Genomic DNA, 15,734 nt, shown 5'->3' with positions numbered 1-15,734 from the left:
CAATTCAGGTAAACAAGGAGCAGCTATCTAGTTGGCATGGCACTGAAACCATTATGGTTCTAGCATGTGTATGAGCCTATAATAAACAATAGAAACATTGGTTTGCCAAACAGCCTGGCTCTGAGTATGACTCAGTGATAAGGAAAGAAATCAGTCAGTCCACTGCAAGCTGGAGGTAAGCAAAGACAAACATAAGATGCTCTGGATCAGCAATTACTTTTTATGGCTTTTTTTTTTCCACACTTGATTTTAACAATCCCAGTCATGGCTAGCACCAGAGCAGTCCAACTGGAAGTAGCACTAGGGTAGACAGGCTACCAGTTGTTTAACCACCATGTTAAAACACTGGAGGTCTGTTCTGCTCTACGACCTGGTCTATAGCACTAAACATCTGCACCCAGCATAAGCATTCCTTGTGGCTTCTGATACAGTCGGACTTGCTAGAGAAACTGCTACAAGGGCATATTCACATTCAAGCAGCAGGGAAGGAGTTAATGCCAGAGGCCAACAAAGTTAAGTGCAAAGCTTACTCATGCTTGATTGCATGATTTCTATTTCATATGTTGTGATTTATTTTCAGCTCCATGTGTGGATTTTAGCCACGAAGCTCATATTAGCATTAGTGGAGCTGCACTCTAAAGCCTGCTGACTTGGAGTTGGACCATAACCTAGCATGCCTCCAGTGATTAAGACAAGCCTGAGTACTCCTGGGAGCTCCTTTGCCTCCCAAGTGGATATTTGCCATGCACCAGTTCCCCTTGCTCCTGACTAATACATGACAATACCTACAAACACGGAATGAGCAGAGTCCTTTAAAAAGAGAGTAAGATCGGAAAGTGACCTTTAATGGGGCTGAATAAAGACTAGGCTGTCCATTATTCATGCATGGCTTCAGTGCTTCTGTTCCTTCCACACCCTGCCCCCTTGTCATGATTTGGAATAGGGTCGTGGCACAGACAATTTACGAACCCCCATGGTACACAAACTGACAAGCCTAATTCTTTATTCTGCATGATAATTGGCCAGGACTCTTATTTTGATAAATCAAGCTCTGTCTACACTAGAGATTTCAGCCAGTGGTAGCTGGGCACTGGTGTTGCTGCAACACCGCAAACCCGTAGTGTACACAGGTAAAGTCTTGAAACTGGGGTAAGCAGCAATGATGCCAATCACAGCTTATAGTGGCAGCTTTGCCTGTCTACATTAGGGGTTTGCAGTGGTGCAACGACACTGATGGTCTGCAATGGATGCAATCGTGGCAAACTGCCCAGTGTAGACCACAGCTCTGTTCACATGAGAAAGCTGGAGATTTGGCTTGCTTGGTGCTGCAGTGGGATTGCCACTCCGCAAGTATATGGGGAGCAGGCAGGCAGCTGTGTGTGACAGAGTTAGTGTGCTTTTCAATGCGCAGGAGAGGTCATAACGAACTGCAAAGCTATTTCCAGAGCTTTCTTTCTACCCCCTACTATAGCAATTCTCACCTTTAGCATACCAGGATACTCCCATCTAGCCACGACCTGCTTCCTATTTAATAATATAAGGGAAGAGGAAAGGTGTCAACTTCCCAGAACCTGTGAGTTACAACTTTCAGGCCAAGAACCCACACTATTGGACAAATGTAGGAGAAGCATTCGTTAAGTGGCCTCTTTCAAATCCATTAGTCGCTAAGATCCTGGGGTTTGGGAAGGAGAACCACCACAAAAGTCAAGAACATGACATATGCAAGAACAGAAAAAAATTGCAGGTGCCAGCAACAATTATTGCTCAGAGGTTGCGTGTGTTCCTAAACACTCAAACTGGTGCAGCCCTGCATGCTGAAGGCAACTCAGTGAGTGCCCTTGGATACAGTAGGAGAAGCACTGCATAATGAGAGCTACACTCTCCACCCCTTTCACTCCCGTATGAAGACAGCTGTAATCATTTTATGAAAATTAGACATGCCCCTTAAGTGCTTGGTGACTTGCCCACTGCAAATCACATCTAGGCAAAGTTGCACATTGAAGTGAAAAGATTTGTTGTGCAAACACTTGGAAAACACATGAGCAAATATACTCACTCTATTTTTTTTTTAAAAGCCATCACAACAACAAACCATTGAATGGAAATTCATGTGACCATCTGCATATCTCAGAAAGAGCATGCTTATCACTGCACGTCCCTGCAACTATTTTAACCTGCCTTTCCAAGCCAGACAGTAAAACTGCTGATGACAGCACCATGACAGTGACAAACAGACAGGCTGAAGTTCAGACCCAAATTGTTATTCCTTCAGCTAGGCAGTCAAGGACCAGAAACGCCGCATGTGAACACTTCTTTGTCAAACACTCAATTATAAACTTGAGCCACAAGGAAAGCAAGAGAGGAGAAAGGGGGAAAAAACCAAAATGGCAGGCAGTCTTTATGCCATCCCATTCCTCTGACTGGTGCCAGGAACCATATTGTCAACCACGGATTGCAACAGAGGATGAACATATGATGGGGAAAAAACGTTGATGATTTTGTTTTTAAGAGCAGGTTAATGCTTATGTGAATCTACTTCCTATTCCCTCCCATAGCAAAACATGGTGTTTAAGGTTTATTCTTAGGTGCTGTGTGGTAAGCAAAGGCCAAAATGTTTTTTATTTTTGTCCTCATGTACTGGAAAGAAAAATAAAACATCAGCTACAGATCTAAAGTAAGTAACTAACTAACTAACTAAAGTCAGTAACCAAGAGATGGGATGCCTGTAACCTGACTGGGATTCCCTTGGTATTATTCTGCCAGCACCATGAAAAACCATTTATGAATAGAAACTGCTCTGTATAAATGAGGGAAAAAAATCAGCATATAGTGTTTTAAAATAGTAAGTCACTGTCTTTCCTTCCACAGTAGTACACCTATCTGATACTAGCTGAACTCTCTCAGCTTGATGTCCCAACAGAGATTTCAACTCCAGACACGTGACTAACAACACAGCTAACAAATGTCATGACAAATTACAACTACTAACTGACAACCACATGCAAATTACAAGAATCTATAGAAATATAATGTAATGGGCTCCAACACCCCCTCTTAGACAGCCGCAATACTACCTGCAGTATAGAGGAATCAGAAGAATTCATTACAGGATTCCAGTGCTTCAGACTGTGTGTAGTATTCAGAAGGTTAGCATTACTCCATCCTTGGATTCCTTGATTGATATCAGGCCACAGAGTTTGGTAGGTGAGGTTTGCTCTTACAAGCAATTTACCTTCTACTTGCTGCTCATTGTCCAATGGTCAGGAAGGGGCCAGAAGGAGAAAGATTAGAGAAATCTAAATGGAACTCATGTTATCCTTCAGCATTCTCCCATACAGCGGATGAAAGATGGAGCTCCTCAGTCACTCATTCCCCTGCTCTGGAATCAAACTACTGACCTGCCACCATGGAGAAAGTGAAGCCTGAGAGGAGGGTTCAGATAGTAGGATTTGCTAGCTAACCTTTAGCTGCCTGATGTCTGAAGCTCTCACTTTGGGTGCTAATACAATTCTGGACTCAGTACCAACCAGCTAACATCGACACTCTGCTGTGTTATCTGAACCACCTCTAATCAGAGAGAAACAATGAAAAAAGATGATGCTACTAAAAGCCTGTGTAACCCACACACCTCTTGGGTGTGGCATTTTGTCCCATCTAGTGACACCAAGACCACTTAGGGTATGGCTACATTTGCAGCCATACAGCGCTGCCATGGGAGCACTCCCGCAGCAGCGCTTTGAAGTGCGAGTGTAGTCGCAGCACCAGCACTGGGCGAGAGCTCTCCCAGCGCTGCAGGTACTCCTCCTCCCCATGGGGAATAGCTTACAGTGCTGGGAGCCGTGCTCCCAGCGCTGGGGCACTGTTTACACTGGTGCTTTGCAGCGCTGTAACTTGCTGCGCTCAGGGATGTGTTTTTTCACACCCCTGAGCGAGAAAGTTGCAGCGCTGTAAAGCGTCAGTGTAGCCAAGGCCTTAGAGAGAGAGAAAATGAGTCTGCTCTACAGCCTTAGATAACAGCCAGTTGGCTTTTAGCTCATGCACTAAGCTCTATAGGTCCCAGGTTCAATCGCGCCCACCAACAACCGGGATCTGTCAGTGTTACACCTGTGCACATAAGGCAACTCTCAGGAGGTCATTTTTCAACAGGGTGACTGAAAAACGAAGCAGGCCAACTCCCATTAACAGTGAGGTTTATATGTCCCATTCCTGGCAGTTAGCACTTGAAATATTCTTCTTGGTGGGATTTATTTTTATGAACAATTAATTCCAAAGTCTAACCTGTTAAAAAAAAGTCTGAAAATCAATTTAGAACTTTAAAAGCAAAGAGGTCGTATTCAAGTGGTCGCTTCTTTGGGCATATTTCATCTCTCAGTTACAAATATGTACACATGACTATCCCTCAGGAGTCCATCCACCAGCAAATTTGGAATAGTTTAAAGGCTTTCAAACTCCCTGATGATTTTATTTTAGTTTTTTAAACTTCCTCTATTAGGTAAAACTGCAGAGGAAATACCAAGGACTTCATATGCTGCCTGAGCCAAAGAAATAGCCCTCAGGCATCACCCCTACAACTACAAGTAACCTGGCTTGACGGACCACAGAACAAGGAGTGCTTATTTTACCTAAGAGATGTCTTCAAATCAAAGATGTGCTTACTCAAGCTGTGCATATTCTCAACAGTTCATGTAGACCATCAATCAGTTAGCAGTATGAAAATCAGCTCCCCGAGGAATCAATGCAGAAAGAAAGAGAGAGACAGGGAGGTTTGCAAGACAGCCTGAGGCAGCACTTTGTGAGGATAGTGCCACTGCAAGATGGAAAACCGCATCTTCTTTGATATGCTTCCACAAGAAAACCCAACTGAATTGGACAAACATCATTAAAAGGCTTTACCCAAGAACTGGCAACCACCATCGCTTCTGCTGTAGCTCATGATGCACTGATTCAGACATGTTAAACCTTACCATTCCTCACAGAGTTTTGTGGAAGTTGGGATCACTGGTTAGGAACAAACAAGTACAGTTTGTTCTGCCTTTTTGAAATAACTCACAGTTCTTTAGAAATATATATTTAATTCTCTCTCAGCAGTGACACATCCAGGGCTGTAACTTTATTGTTTGTTTCCTGAGTTAAGATTAGAGCAGGACGGATCAGTTGGATCAGATTAGATAGATCAGTTATCCCAGTGAACAGCGAAGTATAAAAACCTACAGACTATATTGCCCAGTTGGTGCTGATTACGTTTGTGGTGTAGACTAAAGAACCTGAGATCAGACTGAATTAAGGCTACTCATGAATTAAAGAGCCACACTTTATCCATGATTGTTCTGAGGCTTTGTTTTTTCCTGAAGATATTATGTGCAAAGCCCAAGAAGATATAAGAACAGAGCAGTTACAATTAGCTATCCCTAAGGAACTTCAACCCTGGTACATGAAATTCAGAGTTCACTTAAAGCTATCTAAATGAGGTTGAGGGCCAGTGAATGAAGGCGCAAATCTGCACTTAGAATTTTCCTCCCTGCCAAGCCAGAACTAGGGTGCAACCAGCCATGCAGCCACTGCACGTTTACTCCTGCAGCTTCCAGGTTACAATAGCACCTGCTGTCTGCAGCGCGTCCACTCTGCAAGAGGTTTGGCTGGTGACTCTGCATAGTTCATGGACCAGCTGGCAGCATGCATTGTCACTGGAGCTGGTGGAATCAGGGTGGTCCTTTTTGCATTAAGAAAACATGCCTAGTACTGAATGGGAAGAGACGGAAGAGAACAATACAGATGTAATGGCCGCTTTTCCCTTCGTTTCATTTCAAAGTGCTACTTCTGACCCTCTGCCTTCTCCCACTCCCAAAGCAAATAAAAATAAAAGAAAGATTTTGAAAAGAAAAAAGTAAAAGGACTTTTGCATTGCACTAGCCAATTAAATACAAGACAGACAGATACAAGCAGTTACAGCTTTCTGTAAATTACTTCATGTAATTAAATCCACTTCTCTAAATTACAAACCATTTAGCTCTTCTTTTATAACAATGTAAGCAATGACCACCAACCACCTTTTATGGAGTCTGATGCCATAAAAGTTGTTAGCGATGAAATTTCCTTTATATCTCTTAATTTCAAATAAGCCGTTGTAATGAGATCCATTCACATCTACTTAGCAAACAACTACATATTCTGCTACAAGACTGAGGCTATATTTAACCTGTCATGACCTATCTGTGGTCTCTGCTGACCTGCTAATGACTAGACAGAGGAGTTAAAGGTGACCTGAAAAGGAATTTGTGCCCTCTTTTTTATTTTTATTATATATATATATATATATATATATATATAAACACACACACACACACACACACACACACACACACATACATATATACACATACACAAGGCTTCACAGGTTGTTTTCCCAACAGTTTTATTTTCTGTTTGGTTTTTTACTTTGGAAATCTCAGGAATGTCAAGTCATGTCTTCCTTGGTGTTGCCGGAGGCCTTGCTGGGAGTCTCAGGAGGTAGATGTTCTGAAGAAGGGATGTTGGGAGAGGAATGCTGAATCTGATATCTTTTCTCCAAAGCAGGGGCGGCTCTAGGTATTTTGCTGCCCCAAGCACGGCAGGCAGGCTGCCTTTGGCGGCTTGCCTGCGGGAGGTCCCCAGTCCTGCGGATTCTGCGGCACGCCTGCGGGAGGTCTGCCAAAGCCGCGGGACCTGCAGACCCTCCACAGCCATGCTGCCGAAGGCAACCTGCCTGCTGCCCTCGCGGCGATCGGCCGAGCACCCCCATGGCTTGCCGGTTGGTGCCTGGAGCCGCCCCTGCTCCCAAGCGTTCAGCTCACCAATGCCTGGGTACTTTTCCTTTAGATCTTTACACTCACCACTGCTGTGTGTGAACCATTTTTATTTTACGTATGAGGAAACAGCGATTAAGGCCTTGCCTACGCTAGGAATAATTTTTTCTAAAGTTGCCACCATTGGTTGAGCTCCACCACCGGTAACACTGGGAGCACTAAAATAGACAAGGTGTTGGTGGCTGCTGGCATCTTAACTCCCGGGGTTTCCTTCACACGTTAATAAAATGCCAGGGACCGTCTGGACCCCTCTCTACACTAGTGCTAATCCTGATACCGCTGCTGGTGGAGTTGAACTGGGTGGGAGCAATGGTGGGAGTTTTTGAGCAGGGAGGGGAATCCAACACTGCAGGCACAGCCTAATTGCCTGATCTGGAACCCACTGAAGTCACTGGTGACATCTTGAGAGCAGAGTGGAGCTGGGAATGGAACTCAAGCCTCCTGATCCTCAGTTCTATTTCTTAATTGCAAGGTAATCCTTCCTCTCAGTGTACATCATGCCAGATGCAACGCAGGGCTCAGAGGATGGGTAGGTGGTGGTTTAAAATTGGATTGGATCTGGAGAGATACACGGGACCCCACTTTGCAGAAGAAACCCTCGAACAACAGGAAACTCAAAATTCCTTCCGATTTGAGCTTCCAATTTCAATTGGAAACATTCCAAATTTTGAATATATTCTAACCTGAATGTCCTGGCTACATGCCAACTCGTAACCACACTGTTCCTCTTTAAATTCCCCTGGTAGTTTCCAGTGGATATGGCTTCTCCCCACTCCAATCCCTCACCTCCCCAACACTGTTTGTCCTGATGTGTAGTGTTACAGAAATCTGTTAAAACAGTTGCTGCGTTCCATAGAAGTGGCTGCATTTCAGAGACAAATGAAGTTGTCCACTGTCTATGTTATGGTGATATTAGAAACCTTAATTGCTTAAGGTTTGTAATGCACTTAGAGATATATCAGACAAGCGAAGTCTATCTAGCTCTCTCTCTCTCTAATGTACAGTAGGGTTATCCTCCACAGACTTGAAGAATCTTTAAAACCACTGGGTAAATTCTTTTAAAGTAACAGCACATATTTATAGTAGCCAGATTTGAGTTGGAAAATAAACATACAGTATTTATTTATGATGATTTTTTTTTTTTACTGCTGCCACTGCTGTGCTATGCCCATTGTTTCCCTGCACTTTGATGCAGAAAACAGAATCCAAAGTACATAAACAGGACTTAAAACAGATTTTTAAATTAGTTTCTAACAGTGCAAACAGATTGCTATTGATTGAAATGAGCCTGATTTTAGGCCTTGGATTAGCAAACCTAATGACTAAATACTGTATTGCCCATTTCAGTACTTTGTGCTGGGCCTCCCCAGTGGTTCTGCAGGCAGCCGTGAGCTCTCCCGTATTCGCAGATTACTATGAGAGAATCAGGGAAGACCATCTGTGTCTTCACAGTGTAGCAGCTCTCAGCCTGAACTAAGGACCACCAATGAAATTCCCCCTGTAACAGGGTTCCCTGCTCTGCATCCTCATTAAGAGCTTTGAAGCCAATGGGACTGTTCACATGCTTAAACATAAACACGGTCAGTCTTTTGTTGCATTGGAGTCAGAGTACTCAGCACCTTACAGGATCAATCCCTACGTGTTTTTTCCTCATTTTGGCATAAGCTTAAGGGAATAGAGGTTGCAAACTCAGTCAAAAACACTGGATATTTCCAGGCATCGTAACCAAAGCATAAAATCTTTCTTTTACTAATAAGTATCTGATTAATGGTGTAACTCTTAAAGTAATCACATATATATATTAAAAGATTTGCTGCCAACTACCTTTAAGCCCAAAATTTAGATTTACAATACTTACAACCACCACCACCACCACCACAAAAAGACCAAAACGTGGACCTGATTTTAGAAGCTCCAATAATACAAACAGAAATGTTTGATTAAAAGAGGCTACCAGAACAGTTTTTCATTTGTTTTGTTTTTAAATGTTCTGTGAAAACAAACAGAATCTGCTAAATAAAAAGGTAAAACCACCAAGAAACAAAGAACCTGATCTGTCTAATTTTACTGTTCAAATGTAATGAAATAAAAAAAAAACTGAAACGTTCTGCGCTGTATGGGTTGTTAATTATATTCTTAATTTGTATCAACAGTACAAAAAGGAGTAGGGAATAAAGTCTGAGCACAAAGCATATTGTCAACACAATTTTTATCTGATCATTTTATCTGTTTGAACATATCATGTCAGAGGCCTCATGGTAATACAGAGAATCTTTCACCTCTAGCTCTTCTGTTCAAATCTATACCAAGTCCGTTGTGACTGGAAGTGGCTACCATCCGATGGCTATTTAGTGGCCTATTAATTAATGTGCCTGGAATATTAAGGTGATGAGCACTACAAAAAAGCCTGTAAGTAATTTAAACACGTAAGTAAACAAAAATACATGTGAAACTTATTTGGAGATTCCAACCCAGCAAGAGCCCCTATGACAACCCACATTAATTATCATGCTAGTTCTGCAATCTCATTCCACATCGACATGAGTCTCTGGTCCCCCAAAGACAGGGTTAAGTCACACCAGTGGCTCAGCATCAGGAAGTCTGCACTCTCATATGCCATGCTGCATCTCCTCCGTGGACAACGAGGATTTCAGCTTCCTAGATGGTCCCAACCCAGCCCCACTCAAAAGCACTACACCTACACCCACACCAAAGATGTGAATGAAACCTTTTTTTCTCTAGTCAGCCTCTTGTGATGCCTTCTCACCTTGGGACCTTTAAATGGTGGGCGTAAAAGAGAAGGAAGAGGTGAAAAATGGTAGTCTCCATGCTGAAAGGCTGCTTGCTGCATAGTATCCCATTGTCACTACAGCAGCATATAAACAAACATTCAACACAATATGCTACTTCTGACTTGCCTGGCCACAGCGCTTGTAGCTAGCTAACTTTCAGCAGCACCAACTCTTTTCTATTAACTTCTTTTTGGCAGTGCGATGCAGTAGCATAAAAGACCAGCACAACTCTGGGCTGCATACAGAGTGCCACTAGGTCATGATGCTTGGCACAACAGCAGCTACATTAACTCAGTTCTGGGCACTTCATTTCCAGACAGAGACTAGAAAGCTGGAAGGATTTCAGCAGAAAAAGAAAGCAGCAAAAACGGTCAGAGGGGTAGACAGACGGATTTAGAAGGAAAAGAGAAATAGACACAGTTTGGCTAAGGGACAGCTAAGGAGATAACAGAATAAAAATCTTTTAGGGCAGTGCAAGGGGGTACAATCTAGACTAATAAAACAAAAAATAAAGATGGACAGTTTTCAGATTAAATATCAGAAATCTTTCTTAGAGGAGATCTCTTCTCTTGGGTTATGGAACAGCCTCTCAAGATGAGTAATGCAAGCTGCAATGGTGACCGCGTTTCTCATGCTTCACCCAATCTTATTTTAAAATATAATGTAGAGGTGGTACCGGCACACGCAGAGGGGTGGGCTAGACGGCTTGACAGATCTTATTAATTTCCAGCGTCTTTGGTTGTAGTGCAGAGGATTTCCCCACGCCCACTAGCAGGGATACAGATGGATGAGTTATGAGAGAGAGAGGAGAGGCTGGGAGGAAAAGAAAATAGAAAGAAGTCTTCTTTTTGTGGGTGGGGCTGCCTGTATCCAGCTTCTGGGGAAAAAGGTGCTGCTGTGTGAGGGCTCTAGCCCCGTTCAAAGTTTGTTGTATTTTTGGACAATCCCTCATTTCTTTAGATATCCCTGATGCTGCAGTATGCTTCCCAAAGACTTCATCATCACCAGTCACAGAGCAACAGTTCTGACACAGCTGCCTTAAACCAACACAAACAACAAGGTGTCTGGTGGGATCTTAAAGACTAACAGATTTATTTGGGCATAAGCTTTCGCAGGTAAAAAACCACTTCTTACCCACGAAAGCTTATGCCCAAATAAATCTGTGAGTCTTTAAGGAGCCACCAGACACCTTGTTGTTTTTGTGGATGCAGACTAACACGGCTACCCTCTGATACTTAAACCAGCATGGTGATGCATCATCCCTGCTATGAATGCAGTAGCAAAAAAACTTAGAGGGGGTGGGAAAAGAAGGCGACAGAGCAGAATAGAACAAACCTACAGACATGTAAATCTTTGGCTAATTATCCCTATGTCATACAAAATGACCATAATGCCCTGCATTCTCTCTATATGGTTACTGCAGGATGTAAAAGCTATTAAACCACTTCACATATGGTTGGAGCAGTGGTCTGAAAAAAATAGATTTTCTCTATATCCCGAAATGAAAAAAGAACAAAATAATCTGAGGTACATAGGAATTTGGACATTCACTTTGTTGAAAAAAGAGTGAAGTATTAATCTAATTTCCTAAATAAACCAGATAACCTGCCACTCAAATCAGCTTACCACTTTGCACCTCTCTACAAGGATTAGCAGAGCACCATAATTATAATGCCCAATTTGATTTATTAAAGGAGGCTTCGCAGAAAGGATGACAATTCAATAGCTTAGCAGAGAGAAGGGATGAGAGTGTGTGTGAGGCTTCAAGTAGACCGGCAGTGTCTTAAATAAAAACATGCATCAATACAATTAGTGATAGTTACAGTAAATTTACCAAATTAGGGGAGAGCACAGACTGGAACCTCAGATGCTAACCATCCCAAAATCCTGGGAAAATTTAGATCAAGCCCATTATTTCTAGAGTGGATTTGAAACATAACAGCCCTGAACTTGGAGGATATTAGATCTGGGCGTGAATTTCAAGGCTATAAAAAACACACAAAAAAAGAAAGCAGGGTTATAAAAAAAGCATAATTGAATATAAATTTCAAAAAGTTTGTGCTGAAAGAAAAATGGTTTTACCTGTTACACCTGAGTAAAGCACAGTTCATCTAAATCGAGTCATTAACAACCAGGAAGACTGCAGAGGATATCTGCAATAAGCACTTATCTCTATAGCCTTAAATATTGGTGTGCACCATATTGAGACTACACTAGACTCTGAACACGACTTGCTCCAACAGGCTAATTGTGGTTTAATGGGTCACTCATCATAGGTTTTGTTTTACTCTCTCCATGTAACCTCCCTGCCCCCTACAGAAGCTTATTACTTCTACCTACTGAGAAGCAGGAGAGACTATGCAGACAATGAACCAAGAAAAGATGTAGGAACAATGGGGGGGAGGATTTGGCATATGAGAGATGCTACTGTTTAATATCAGTGGCAACCACAACCATAGCCAGAAGAAAATGCAGGTAACTTTTGATATGTCTTCATTATTCATGATGTACCGAGGGAAATTAAGTATTAGGCAAATTCAGGCAGCAGAATGTAATGACTCACACTGGAATTTGGCCAGGACATCAAGTCTTTTTGACCCTTGTGGTTGCTAGGAAAGTGTCATGAGATCCTCTGGGACCACAAGTGTTGGAAACCTTGCTTTACATTTCATCTAAAAGATGGCAACTCAACAGTACATCATGCAGGGGCATTAGTTCATTACTGACTCAGGGATAAGTGATACCTACTGAATCACTAGCCTCACTCCCTGCAGCATTTTGGATCAATGCCTAGCAGATTTCAGGTACGAGTGAATTTACCTAAACAGCAATGAATTGATAGAATTTTAGCTTAGGTCTCAAAGAACAGCCTGGTTTATGCATTTTTAACCCGCAGGTGAATATTTTCTAAGCTGCCACCCAAAAGAATGTTTAGCAGAAACATTTCTGCAGCATTAATTGGTTAGACTGAAGAGATCAGTAAAAGAGAGCTAGTTTTGGCCGTAATCACATCGTTTTTGCACTCCTTCTCTACAAACATCTGAACAAAGTGTTTTAGTGGCCCAAATATTCACAGAAGCAGATTTCAAATGTAAAATGCAAGTATCTGTGGAAAATGAAGTTTAAATTCACATGTTAAGCATTTGGATTGGACACGACTGCACGCTTACCCAACTGGGGAATCAAAATACTATGTGACTAATGTGAACAATCATAAACAGGACACTCAGCTCGGATTTTATATCTCGCATATTGAATGAATCCTGGAAACAAAGTGTTTGTGATAACTTTGGAGAGTTTTCAAAATCTCCAAAAAACACCCAAACCATTGCCAATCTGACTGGAGGAAATTGATTTGCAACCAAAATGTCCACAAGCAGAAAAAATGAAGCTAGATTTGTCAGATAAGTCATTTGTTGCGAATATTTTCCTCATCCCTAATAGCAATCCATTTTGAAAATCAAAACACAAACAGAAAAGACGCCAGAGTAGTTAACCATCAGAACAGATTGCGAGGTAAACTCTCTGTCACTAGGCCATGTTTACACTAGCACTTATGTCGGCAAAACTCTTGTCACCCAGGGGTATGAAAAAACACACACACCCCGAGTGACATAAGTGCTAGTGTCTCTTGCTGATATAGCTACCACTGCTCATTGAGCTGGTTTTATTATGTTAACAGGACAGCTCTGCTCTGTCGGCACAACGCAGCTCCGTGAGCTGTACCAATACGACTGTGCTGCTGTAAGCGTAGACATGAACTTAGAGTCTAGCTCAAGATTCAGTCCAGTGTCTTTCTAAAAGACATGTTCAAGTTGAACCACGAGTTACTGGGCTCAACCCAGAAATCACTTGATAAAGTTCCGCGGCGTGCGTAATGTGGGAGATCAGAGTCCATGAGCATAACGATCTCTTCTGGCCTTAAAAATCTATAATTCAATTAAAAATACTTACAATGACCACAGAATCTAAACTTTTGTTGTCATCCGAGATGTGCAAAATCCCCACCCATAGAAGGGAAGGCTTGTCCTGCTTATTTGAATAAGCTCCTTCCTCTGCAGTACTATGCAGTACATCTGCAAATACTTTTCAATTGCACATTTACTTCTTAGCTTGGTAAGAACAAATATGTTGGTCACGCTGCTAATTTCCATTTGGCCCTAGGTAACAGGTACTTAGCAAGTGCTCTACTGTGCTATGTGGATTTCAAGCCCCCAACAGATCTCCCAGTTGAGCTGCAGTAAGTGATAAACCGCCTGCCAACCCCTTGTGCCTTTCCTTCTTCACCCCTCTGGCTATAAAAACACACAGACTGGTTCAGACAAGAGCTTTTGAGGCCATGTTCCTCATGCTTGTGGCATTCACGGGTGACTATGACAGCTAGACCACTACTAGAGCGTATTAATGCATTGCCTGGTTTCAAATGCACAAGGAAACTGTATGCGGCATGGGAAGGAAGGGACAAACCCTTTCTTCTGTCTCTATTTTCATTTCTTAACTCCTATAATGCTCCTCTCAGTCTTAATTCACTGTTTGGCAGCATGCAGAGGAACTTGATTCATGATGTGCACACTGGTGTCACATTTGCTACGCCCCAGATATGCATTAACAACCCTGCATTCCCCAATCCTAGGCACCAGTGGAGATGACAGTTGGATCACACCAATGGAGATGACTGGATCACAGCCTAACATGCACACTGCGTTTGTGTCACTTACTGTGCGAGTTACCAAACTTTGCTGGAGATGCAGAACTACAGGGTAGTTTGCCTCTCTCATGGTGCATTTGTTTTTTCATTTTAACCAATGGAATTTCATACCACTCATGTCTACTCACTTGACTGGAATCCACACAGGAGACATTACAGTGCCTAGTACAATTAGCCAGGAGATTTTAAAACAGACGCATTAACAGCTTCCACCCAGGAGAAAGAAGACAGCCTATACTAGGATACAGTCACTTCAGAGGCAAAAGAATTCCCCTACCTGCTTGGATATCTTCAAAGGGTGTTTCTTCTTCACTCTCTCTTTGCCTCGTTCAGTCTCTCTCTCAGAGCTCCCGGCATCATTATTATGGCCATTTTCACTGGGCTCTGCGGACACGTAGTTTTCGGATTCTCGTGGTTTCTTTCCTGGATGCCTCTCCCATTTTTCCTTTCGCTCCTGAGGCTTCAATGACATGTCCTTCTGTGGAGAGGAAAAAAATAAAAAGTAAAACCTTTAAGCTCTTTGCAGTAAGGACTAGAATTTACTATATGTTTCCACAGCACCTGGCACAATGGGTCCAACCTGCCCTTCTGTTCTAAAGCAATCTAAATGTCAAATAAAAAAATAAAATAGGACTTTCTTTTAAGAGAGAAGCTGAAAATGAGCAATCTATTCCTATGCAATACAAACAAACATTACATTAAAGTGGATGAATTTTCTCCAGGCTATGGGGGAAACAGCTTCAGAGAACTAGTTATGACAACAGGTTCCCTTCTGACTAATTCAAAAGCCACACTTCACTCATAAGCACCCAAACATCTCAGAAGCAAGCTCTGTAAGGTTTACTCAGCACTAACAGCTCTGTATCATAGCCAGTGACATATAAACCTCTGAATTGAATAAGGCATAGAGGACCTGATTCAGAAAAGCATCCTTGTTGGGGAAAGAAGTTTCCCAAATGCATATGTGCTTTCCTGAATAGGGATGCTAAAGTCAAAGGGATTTAAATGTGTGGTTCAAGTTAAGCAAGCGCATAAGTGCCTTCCAAATCAGGGCCAGAATGCATACTTTGAAGGTAAAACATTGAAGATACTGGTATGGTGTGCAATAAAACAAAGTCAACATAGAAATATCAAGAGCAGAGAAAAGGATACATTACAGTACATTTGTGAAGAACATAATTTAGTGGGGTTAAAGAAAAAGGCACCTCAAAGAATGGAATAAAATTGACTACTGGAAAAAAAATATGCAAAAACACACATGGAAAAATGTTGTGCAAAGAACTGGCTATTACAAGAAACAACATACAAAAATACTCCATAGTTGTGGCTATATAATTCTAGACAGTTAGATTTCTGCCACACCTTATGTGAAACCACCTAAGCATCAAAGAC

The 15,734-nt window shown here is 42.1% G+C and overlaps 1 protein-coding gene across 15 annotated transcripts in view; it reads right to left on the bottom strand.

Moving 5' to 3' along the window:
• FBRSL1 (fibrosin like 1) overlaps positions 1 to 15,734 on the bottom strand; it is a 758,110-nt gene that overhangs the window by 516,908 nt on the left and 225,468 nt on the right. For all 15 annotated transcript variants that reach the window (XM_075060074.1, XM_075060073.1, XM_075060072.1 and 12 more), the window contains exon 2: positions 14,620 to 14,820. In XM_075060074.1, coding sequence (XP_074916175.1) covers positions 14,620 to 14,820 — 201 coding nt within the window. The remainder of the gene's footprint in view (positions 1 to 14,619; positions 14,821 to 15,734) is intronic.

Source organism: Chelonoidis abingdonii, chromosome 22 (assembly GCF_003597395.2).
Source record: "Chelonoidis abingdonii isolate Lonesome George chromosome 22, CheloAbing_2.0, whole genome shotgun sequence".
Taxonomy (NCBI): Eukaryota; Metazoa; Chordata; order Testudines; family Testudinidae; genus Chelonoidis; species Chelonoidis abingdonii.
The sequence above is the reverse complement of the archived record's forward strand: the minus strand, read 5'-3'. Positions and strand labels throughout refer to the sequence as shown.